The 11242-nt window shown below is 39.1% G+C and overlaps 1 protein-coding gene across 2 annotated transcripts; it reads right to left on the reverse strand.

The window, feature by feature from the left end:
• Positions 1-903: 903 nt before the first annotated feature.
• Positions 904-8606, reverse strand: ubac2 (UBA domain containing 2). Of its 2 annotated transcripts, none has more exons than XM_085296553.1 (10): positions 8392-8606; positions 7877-8001; positions 6736-6855; positions 5868-5974; positions 5461-5584; positions 5321-5368; positions 2647-2755; positions 1754-1896; positions 1134-1280; positions 904-1054 (listed from the first exon to the last, which is right to left on the reverse strand). In XM_085296553.1, exons 1-10 carry the CDS (start codon positions 8420-8422, stop codon positions 947-949), a joined length of 1062 nt encoding a protein of 353 aa, XP_085152679.1. In that variant the 5' UTR covers positions 8423-8606; the 3' UTR covers positions 904-946. The 2 variants fall into 2 exon arrangements, with proteins under 2 accessions (XP_085152679.1, XP_085152680.1); XM_085296554.1 differs by lacking the exon at positions 8392-8606 and adding an exon at positions 8091-8314.
• Positions 8607-11242: the final 2636 nt, after the last annotated feature.

Consider the following 11242-nt stretch of genomic DNA (forward strand, 5'->3'; position numbering starts at 1 on the left):
CCGTCTGTCCACAACACTGTACAGTACTTGTAGAGTTAAAATGGGCGAAACCAGCCAACCCCACAAGAGTTTGGCTCTTTAAGTATCTCTCAGTCAGGCTAACTGCTTTGTTAAAACATCTCAAGCAGGAAAGGGTTGCAATCTGTTACTTCCATGAAACACTGCCAAAGTAAAAAAGTAAAACCTGTGTAGTTAAATCATTGTTTAGTAGGTTATATTGTTCATGTAGTTTTTTCTCCAGAGTCCCCACTAATTTATTTTAATTTTGCCAGCATGAAAATAAAATAAAATGACAGCAGCACAGCTGATCATTTAGTGCACAAAAATCTTGCACTTTTTTCCCTTTTCACTTCTAACCAATTATCAACATCTAGAACTCTGGATACACCGGACAAAACATTGGGATACAAACTGTATTTTACATAGCTACTGTATATGTTGGCCTGTGAGATGGCAGCTGATTTGTCAACTCTGTTTGAAAGAAGTAGTCTACCTTTTATTTCCACCAATGGACTGGAGAATGTTATTTTTAAGATGTACTCTTAGAAAAGCTCTTGACTTGTTTGATTTTTGTGTTTTGTTTAGTTTTTTTTTCAGGCATCTTGTTAAGTTAGAGGCCTGACTCACCTTCCTTGAGCAATGACGTCTGTTTCACACTACAACAGCCATCAGAAAGCGATGACGCAAATGACATCCACTCTGTGCTTCACACTTCATTCATCAGCCTGCTATCAGGCTCAGCTCCTGTTGGGGCAGCCTAACACTGCTTCAGGGGAGCAGTGACACTGCCTTCATATAATCTGTACAAATTTTCTTTGTCGTCTCCTTTCCTTTATTTATTCTCTTCGACTCTGAATTATTTGCTTTCTGCTTAGCTTTTCGCTCGTCTGCTTTGGTTCCTGCTTTCTCTTTCTGTCACCTCTTTCCCCTCACTGAGCTGCTTCCCTCAGTGTTGCAAGAGGAAGTTTGTTGCCATATTAATGTCATTATTTGAAGCTCTGAGCGCCTCGAGGGCATCGATCCTGGAAAAGCCCATTTCCACTAAACGTGCAACCTGTAGGACACAAGATAAAACCAGCTCAAACTTAAGCACAGAAACACACACATACAGGAACACTGAAGTAAACGTCTACCTGTTCTTCTGCTACAGGGGAGTTGTCCAGAAAAGGTGGCTGTGTGGATTGGTGGGCTTGAGGCTGAGGACGGGGCTGCACCGGGACGCGGTTCTGTCCTCTGTGTCTCAGTGAAGGGAATAACCTTGTCCACTGTAGCAACCCGCTCTGCACAAATACACAGACAAAAGCAGTATCTAATACTTTGTAATACTAATCACTTCCATCTAGACAAGAACCAATTGAATACCAATATCAGATATCTGTCAGATACTCTGATAGCTCAGTGATTGTATAGCATACATCCTTAATGACTTAAAAAATGTTCCTCTTCTCATGTTTTCTGACTCTTTTTCACTAGCTCTGCATTTGGCTAAGTTCAGTGTCACTACTGGTAGCATGAGTTGATATCTGGACCCTACAGACGCTACACAGGAACTTTAATAACTTCAAATTTGTGCAACTACCTACCTAAATGATCATGGTTAAATGTCTGACTACAACCGTAACTGTAAGCATGCTTCCCTCTTTCTTTCATTGCTGTATCGCATACTGTCATGTGGCCTTAGAAGCAAAATCAATATCTGAGAAACTGGGTGGTCTATGCATAGGTTCAGTTTTAAGTCTTTGTGTGCATCTACCTGTGGCTGTTGTCTGGCATTCGTCCTGGCCTCGTTGTACTCGGCCAGTAGCAGCTGTTGGTCGAGCAGCTCCATCCTCTGCTGCCTCTGAACGTCAAGAGTGGCACCCATCCCCAGAGGTGTCTCGCTGGTAGGTTGGGAGCCTTGACAAACACAGATATAAACAACAGATTTGTCTTAAAAATATCATAACATATCTGTACACGAGTGGATAAGTGCTATGAAGGATCATTTAGCACAAATTCAGTTTTTCTAAGAGGTTTCAGGACCTCATATCCTATATAGTGGTGAACAAACTAGATTACTATTATCATGTTTCACTTCAGTCAGGGAACAATAGTTCAGTTAGGGAATTTGACATTGTTAAGCACTGACTATTTTGAGGCTGATAAGCACTCTAAAAGGCTTAAAAATCAGTGAGCGGGACATTAGGGATTAGAAAGGAAGAGCTACTTAAAACAGAACATTAAAAAGGTAAGTAATCTATCGAGGAAATGTTTTAAGAGGTAAAAGTAATCTGCACATTAACATAAAAAGCTCATTTTTGGTTTAACTCCATCTGTTCACACATTATTTAATAAAACTTAATCTATGAGTTCATAGATTGGTGAGCTGACGACAATATCCCATCAGCCTTTTATAGCTGAGAGGTAAAAATCTTTTTAACCAGCAGTTAAAAAGATTAGCCAACAGTGACAGCGGTACATCTTATCATTTTAAGTCACTCTGTGTCACAGCACTAGTCAAATGCCTAAAAGGTATGTATATTATTATTATCATTAAGTCAGGCAGAAAGAGACAACAACCCCACGTCAGGCTCTGCAACTCTCGTCCTTGTAAAAGGGATTTAGACAGGATTTGTGTTTGTTGTTATTACGAAAGGATGGACTCACTTGAAAAGACTGGCTCCAGAATATATTGTCCAATACGAGACACCCAGATGGGGACAAACAGGATCTTCTGTAACCGTAGGACACTGGAGTGGTATAGTCCACCTGAGATCTGAAAGGCATATTTATAAAAGCACATGTGGACATAATACAGAAATAGCAATCTTTACTGAATAAAGATTAAATTACACAGTAGAAAGTAAGGAACAATATTAAGTGCTTCCACAGATATAAACTAGTATAGGGCAGTAAGTAAAGCTCGAGTTAAAAATAAAAAAATAAAAAAAATGTGCCTCTCCAATAAATCCTTTGTTTATTTTCCTCAGTTGCTTTAGTGATAAGATGTCAAAGTCTATGATCATGTCTTCAAAAGCTTTGCTTGGTCTAATCAGCTTTCCAAATCTTAAAACCCTGTAATGTGAAAAAGACAGTCACCTCCCCTTTTTTTATTCCAAGGATTTAGGCATAAAGAAAATCATAATAATACAGCCTGAGATGAAGAACGTGTGTCATATTACACCTAATCATTATTTATTTAACAAAACTTAAGCCAAAATGGAGAACCAGTGTCTGAAAAAAAAATCCCATATCATGATTCAATAGCTCAGGCTCTCACTTCCTTGCAGAGGATTTCTGGGAAGCTCTTCTTTACAATGATTCTTCAGTCCATCGAGGTTTGTGAGTATTCTCTCCAAGATCCTGCCACAGCATTTCAATTAAGTTGAGGTCTGGATTTTAACTGGACCATTGCGACCCCTTGATTTTTTTCTTTTTCAGCCAATTTGTTGGTGATTGCTGTACTTTGGGAACACGCTCTTGTTGCCTGACACAGTTAGCTAAGCTAAGTTTTAGCAGTTGGACAGATAGCTTCACACTTGACTCTAGAATACTTTGGTATACAGAAGACTTGATGGTCAACAAAACAAATCATCACCCCTCTACCACTGTATTTGAGAGTTGGAATGAGACGTGTATGCTGTGTTTGATACTTGCTTAATGTGGAACTGTGCATTATGGCCAAACATCTCCACTTTGCTCTTGTCTGTCCACAGAACATTGCTCCAGCAGTCTTTGTTTTAGATGCAACTTTGCAAACACAAGCTCTGCTAACATGTCTTTTTTTTTCTTTATTCAAATCAGGCAACAAAGTATATATCTCATTTACATTGACATAGTTTTTTTTTTCTTTTTTTCTATTTTCCCCTTTTCCCTTCCCCTCCCCTCTTTTCCCCCTTCCCTTCCTTCCTCTCCCCATCCTTTTTACATAAAATATAACTACCATTATATAAACAATCATATCTATGTCTATACACACACATTTATTATCCTAAATAAGTATATTCAAAGGAGGGAGAGAGGGGAAAAAAAAAAACAAAAAAAAACCCAAAACAAACGAACCCCCCCCCCAAAAAAAAAGAAAAAAAAAAGAAAAAAAAACAACACCTGCGTAGACCCATATATATAATCTTGGAGCAGATATGGGAGGAGGCCATACCTCCCAGTTTTACTTATTAAAGTAATCTATAAAGGGTTGCCAAATTAGGTAGAACTATTTAACATTATCTCTTAATGAAAATTTAATTTTTCCAACTGTAAATGATACATTGTGTCTCTTAATAAAGCAGAATGAGTTGGGGGGGGGGGCTTTATTTTTCCAATTTAGAAGTATAAGGCGTCTTGCAAGCAATGTTATAAAACTCAGAGCACGAATTTGTTTATTATTTAAGTTTTTAACTGTAGCTACACCAAATAGTGCCATTACTGGGTCTGGGGGGAGTTGTTTTTTAAAAATATCAGACAGAGTTTTAAATATTTTAGACCAGTAGGTAGCGATATTAGGACATGTCCAAAACATATGTGACAATGAGGCAGAATTCTGGCCACATCGATCACATCTTGAGTCAGCCCCTGGAAACATCCTTGAAACCTTCAATTTAGACAGATGGAGCCTATGCAGGACCTTAAATTGTAGTAGTCCGTGCCTTTTTTTTTAAAGATGTGTTAGCAAACTCTTCCAAAGAAGCCATATTTTCTGAGTTTTTTAAACTGTACAGTTATAAACTTTAACATTTAATATGGTTATTAAGCCCTGAGATCTAGCTCTCGGGTGTTTTGTCATTTTTCTGAGCATTGTATCATGTGACCTTGGGTGAATTTGTTGTATGAAATTTTTTCCACTTGTGAATAATCTTTCATTAGAGAATGATGGACTTCAAATCGTTTTGCATTTGCCTTCCCATATTGATGTGCAGCAACATTCTCTATTCTAAGATCATTGCTGATGTCATTCTTCCATGGCATTGTATTAACAGACACCTGAATGCTCCACTGACAAACCTTCTGCCTTTATAGAGGTGCTCACACTTAGATTAGCATCTGTTACTACTTATAAATTATAGACTTACATTAAAACCTTGGAACTGAATGTAGGCAGACTTTTTTTCTCACACGACTATATATATTTTTTAATCAATCAATCAATCAATCAATCAACTGTTTGATTAATACTGAAATGCTTATATCCTTTGATTTTGATTTCCTTGATTCATACTGCACACAGAGTCCTTGATGATCACCATTATTTATCCCTCCTGGTCATGAATAGCTTATTATGTTTTAAATGCTGGTACACATGCTAGATATACATTCAAAAGACAAGAAGAATTTATTTACTCACCAATCCACTGAGTGCAAGGAGCCACATAAAAGGGCTGGAAGTCAGCAGCTGTATCACAAAGAACAGGATGATAAAACAGAGATTAGTAAGAATTCAAACTTAAAAGTGAAACAGACTTCCACGTGTCCATAGGGATTTACCTGTAAGCCTACTATGTAGACCAGGGACTTGTTGGTGATGTGGATGCGACCCAGTACCTGTGTGACTGGCATCCTGGGGATCGACAGGTAGAAAGGCACAAACAGAGAGAAGACTGGTGCAAGCCTGTGGGAGGCGAGAGGGAAAAATCAAGAGGATTGAGGTTTGGGCTCCCTTGTGAACTTATATTGATTTTTATGCATTTTGATCTTTTATGTTAAGTTTACATGTATGTAAATAAAACTGCCATTGTCTCTTTTGTGGAGGTGGATTGTAAACTGATTATCTAATACATCATGAATGATGAAACAAAATATGTCATGAAAACTGTTGTCGCAGGCCATAAAACTGAAAAAGTCTACTTTTATTTTAGTGATGCTGCACGTGCGTTATAATAAAGTCTACTTACAGTCCCGAAGGCAGTTCTTCCACTTCATAGTAAAACAGAAACTGGAAAGCCTCTGCCAGCAAGAAATCCATCAATGCAGAAAGACACCAAGTACCAAAAAGAAACGACTGGTAAAGGGAGAAAAGAGCACCATATAAGATTATCAGAGCAGTACATACCTATAAAAAAAAAGAAGAAGAAAAAAAAAACCCTTCACACTGTATTACATAAGATGAGTTAAAAGTGACTGAGACCATAAACCTGGTCTCTATCTAAAGTCACAGCTGGGGAGTTTCACTTTTCCACAGACTTCTACAATCAGGCTTCTTTTTATTGGTGGCCATTACAAAGACTAGAGGTTTAAGGCACTTCTAATTTATCTTTACTGTTCATACAGAGATGTTAAATCACTCTTTTATATGCAGCCCATGAGTCTAAAAACATTTGCACAAACACAAAGCCACCTAAATGAGGAAGTTATGCATTTTCTTCCCTAAAAGGTGAATTCAAAACTGAGATGAAACTCATACTGATTCTGACTGATGATCCCATCTATGAAATAATTCTAATTTGGAGAGTCAAAGGAGCTTGCAAAGAAAAGCGTCTGGACTTCTTTAAGTTGCTTGAAGACGTTTCACCTCTCATCCGAGAAGCTTCTTCAGTTCTAAGGTCAAATGGTGGAGAGTCCCAGATTTAAACCTAGTGGGCGTATCCCCCCACAGAGGGACAAAAGGACCCCCTGATAATCCTCTAATCACCTGAGCCAATTTGGGGAATAATTTTTTAATCGCTTTATACAGCACCATCCACTCTTCACTCTGGTTCAGCTAAATCTCTGGTTACACTCCTTCCTTAAATGTTTTTATCTATCAATAGTTTTTATACTTACAGCAAACTTCCTGGTGCCAAACCTCCTTTCAAAGATTCTAAAGTTGTAAATGAGCAAACTGCTGCAGAATGAGTCCTTGATATCGAGACACACCAGCCTGGCACACAATAATCTCCACACCTAAAACAGAAGGGACGGAAGAGTCATACACAGACACTTGCATCCAAAACATACGAAGAACAAATAAACCCCTGTATAATAATGCCTTTTATGTATATATTACACATATTATACATATGTGTCCCAAATTTGGCATACTATCTCACATTTCTGAACCAAATACTAGTACATTTTACCATAAATTCCAACAAAGGTTTTATTAAAAACAAAAAACAAACTCAAAATCCATTTAGCAACTTCTCTTAGCAAATAACATCTCCCCAAGCTCAGACTCAGATGTAATCATGTGACCTAAATGGGGAATTTTAGTTTCGTGATAACAGGTCATTACATATGACGATAAGATAATTCCTGTCACACCACACACTTCTGCATGGTTGATGGTGTACTACTGAGCAACATAACCAGGGTTTGTGTAAGCAGGCTTGACAACAGTGTATATCACCTTTCTTTGTCAACCCATGCTTTCTGCTTCGGGATCTTTTTATGCATTTTGCTACTCAGTATATTCAGGTTTAACACTGTCCCACCCCCTGAAGCAGGAAGCATGGACATCTCTTTGTTAACTTTCAGTTAAGAAAGTAAAAGTAAGAAAGTAACTTTGTTGACTGATTATTCTTTGTGATAAATAACCTACAAACTTAATCTGTTTTAACCTGTGTTCTATTAGCTGTGTAAAACAAATATGGTGACAAATTAGGACAAGCATAAACAACATTTATGTATTTTCTGCATCGCCAGGATACATGCAAATTCTTGGGACAGGAAATTTACTCCACACGCTTTATTCTGCAGTTCAACAGGCAAAATGGATTTCTTCAGCAGACAGTCTATAAGCAAAACTTCAGAAAGAAGAACAAAGCTGGTGTCTGTCCTCCGAGACAAGGTGTGTTTGTTCAGGGTCTTTAGTCCTGGATCCTTATTGTTTCACTGGTGTAAACTATCAGATAGCACTAGGTGTTGGTTTTAGCGTTCCCTCTATGTTTCACCCCCCAACACACTTGTAGATGCCGGGCCGTACCTGATGCTCCTGTGTGATAGCCTGGAGGTGGTAAACAAACAGGTCTTGGTACTGTGGCAGCAGGGTGAGCATCACAGTTAGCCCATTTAGAACCAGAAGAAGGCTTTTCGACAGAGGAGCCTTGTCTGTCAAAGACACACACACACAGTATAATTAACAGCAATGTACAGCGTCGCTTTGTTCATCGATTTATCTAATATTCTTTAAATATTACCAAGAGTCGTGAAGATGGAAGGGCTTATTTGTATACAGAGGCGGGGCACACATAAGACACACAGCCACCTCAGTACTACGAAGTTAGCATAATATTCACTTTATTTGAACTTTGAGGCCTTAGCTGAACAAACTGAATACTTGGAAACGTGTGACATAAGGTTCTAATGAACAAACCGAAGCGTTAACTGATAGATACCGTTCAGAGTAAATGAATGACAGCGCAATGCTAACGTCAGGTAGCTAAGCTAGTAGTCCGTTGAGACTCGCTGTGGTTTTAACGGCAAATTCACGATACTTACAAAGGCCACGAGAACCGGTGGTTGTGAACATAACGTCCAGGTATGTTACGGTGTCCAGGCGACGGCTGTCGATCCAAATATAGCGCCAAAGTGACACTAAAACACCGAAATAAAGTTGGAGACAGGATCCATGCTGTAACCGTGGAAGGAAAGGCAGGGCAAAGGACTCCGCTACGGAAGCCCGACAACAGCTAAAAGGTTTCTCTCGCAGAAGCCCCAAATGTTAAAAGAAATTCGTCCTGTGGGGGTCGCTGTTGTTCTGTGTTGAGCCCGGGAGAAGTCTCGCTGCTCAGACATTTTTATGGATGAACTTCAGATTCAGGTTCAGCTTCAGGTTACTTTATTTGTACCCACAGGCAGGTTTGGTCTGTTGTAGTGAGTCATTCATCCTTACGTGTGCATTTTCAATACATACACAGATCACAGATAAACACATGCTTAGAGAATCCACATAGCATCGTGTAGGAAAGCTACAATATGTCTATCTGACTGATAGCTGATGGAAGAAAGCTGTTTTTAATATTTGATGTTGTGCACTTTGAGACCAAAAGCCTTCAACCAGTAGGAAGAAATTGAAACCTACTATGCAAACGGTGCAAATCATCAAGTAAAATCAAACCAACTGGTGTAACCATCTGGTGTATGCTGGGTTCAGTCTGTCAAACCATTTAACAATTTCATTAAGTGAGTTTGTGTTCTTTACATATATATATCAATTACTATGAGACCAAGGAAAGGGATAAAACAGATTCAGTAAAAGCACAGTAAAATAATACCATCATGGTTTTATCAATCTGGAAACAGGAAAACCTTCTCATGCACGGCAGTCGCTGATGCCCTTTTTATAAGTGCAGCTTCACACTCATTCGTTTCTGTGAGCGTTTTCTGATTCGTTTTGCCATCAGTTCCTGAAGACATGCCACAGCTCACTGTTTTCTGTTGCTTCAAGTGCTTCGTAGATTAAAAAGTTTTAAATTAAATTTTATTTGCATCTACTATGATAAGAAAATGCTGTATGTTGCTCAAAAGAGCAATTTTATTTTAAGGCACTCATATACTATATTGATACTCAAATACCCATATCACACCATCTCTGAGAGCCGGGTCACCTCCATCAGCCAGCGACAACCATTAGGTCTGTATCCTCAGGTTAAAAGCTACTCCAATAACAACTGGGTTTTTGTATCCATGATGAAATATCAGGCATTTCAACAGTACAGATGCTGCAGCTGGATGACCCTCAGAAAGGCAGTATTTTCTACACAGTGCCCCCTTGCTGTTATCTTATAAACTAATCCAAGGGGATTATCAAGGCCTGAAGTCTGATCTTTAACCTTGTCACCTAGGTATGTAATAAGCATTTATGCAGCACAGCAGATGTTTATAACTTCAGCTTTCTCAAAGAGTGCTACCCATGTAAATTCTTCTGTGGCCTTTGAGCAGGATGTAACTACACAAGTCTAGCTTAATGACTTTTTCTTATGGTCATCTGGCGTCATGCACACAGTGTCATATCTTGTCAAGGTCCAGACTTCCTTTGCAGAGGCCCTGCTTTGTCTTATTGTCAAATTGCTGCCAGTTTTAGTGACATCAAAATGTATGTATTGCTTCTTGCCTGGGTGTGATAGCTCCAGAACCAGTCGATCCAAAGCGTAGTGCATTTGAAAAGATATGGCGAACAGCTGTCTAATAGTGTTGCACTTTCCCCATCATCAACAGATGCAGTTGTGTTAGTTCCCATTGGTTAGTTCCCACCCATTAGGTCTATTTGGCTGCCTGTGGTCAGATGTGACTGCAAAGCAGAGCTCAGTAACAGCTTGCTAATTGTGTTTCAGACCTTCTCTGTCACTGATGTAGGAGTGAGGTCTAAAAAGGTTGCTTTGCCCCTGTTCTCAATCAAAGATAATCAGATTAAACAGCACAGAGATGTGTGTATGTATATGTTTGTGTGTGCTTACCAATAAAGAGACTCCAGATTTGGAGACAGCCTTGACTCCTGCTGTTTGCTTTGTTCATTAAGAGGAGATGAGCAGATGGTTTGCTGGTCTGTTGTGCAGTGCACACATGCAGGCACACATACACACACACACACACACACACACGCACATGCAAATACACATATACACATGCATGCTCAGTCCTGTCACCTTAGCTTTATCCTCCATTTATCTTTTCCATTACACATCTCTTGGCAGGACAATGCCACTCGGTGAATTGTGAGGGATGTGTGTGTGTGTGTGTGGGTGTATGTGTGTGTCAGAGAGACAGAGAGAGATACAAGGGAGTGTGAAAGAGTAGTGCGCTGCTGAATGAAGTCACAAACCTTTTTAGTCAAGACAGCCTCTGAGGTGGTCATCTGAAAAGCTGATGACTCATTCATACATTCATTTATGTGAATCATTGCTATTCACTTGTCAGCCATTCTGTATTCAGGAAGAATTGCTTATAACAGAGGTATTGTTTTCGTCCTGCATCACAGCTTATCTGCCTGTGTCCAGGAAATGGCACACTGCACATTTAGACAAGGTTACATGAGCAAAGCCTGGCTGAGTGCAAAGATTCCTTTTCTTTTTGGCACAACAAATGGTTTCAGAGCAATGAGAAATGTATTGTTTGGGATTTTAGAAAACTTAATATTCCTCCTGAGCCGAGTTCCTGAGTATGTCTTCAAGGCAACTGCTTCTAAAGTCTCTAAACTGCCAGCACTTTTGATCTGTAATGCCTCTTAATATATTATATATCCATGCTTTTAACATCTGCATCAGTAAAACAACACTTCTTAAACCACACACACACACTTTGGTTTCACTGCTCTGACCTCATTTTATAAGCCAAATATATCTTATACCTG

This window comes from Mchenga conophoros, linkage group LG13 (assembly GCF_057382185.1).
Source record: "Mchenga conophoros isolate Kocher_MC1m ecotype Shallow Benthic linkage group LG13, M_conophoros_male_GT1.1, whole genome shotgun sequence".
Classification (NCBI taxonomy): Eukaryota; Metazoa; Chordata; class Actinopteri; order Cichliformes; family Cichlidae; genus Mchenga; species Mchenga conophoros.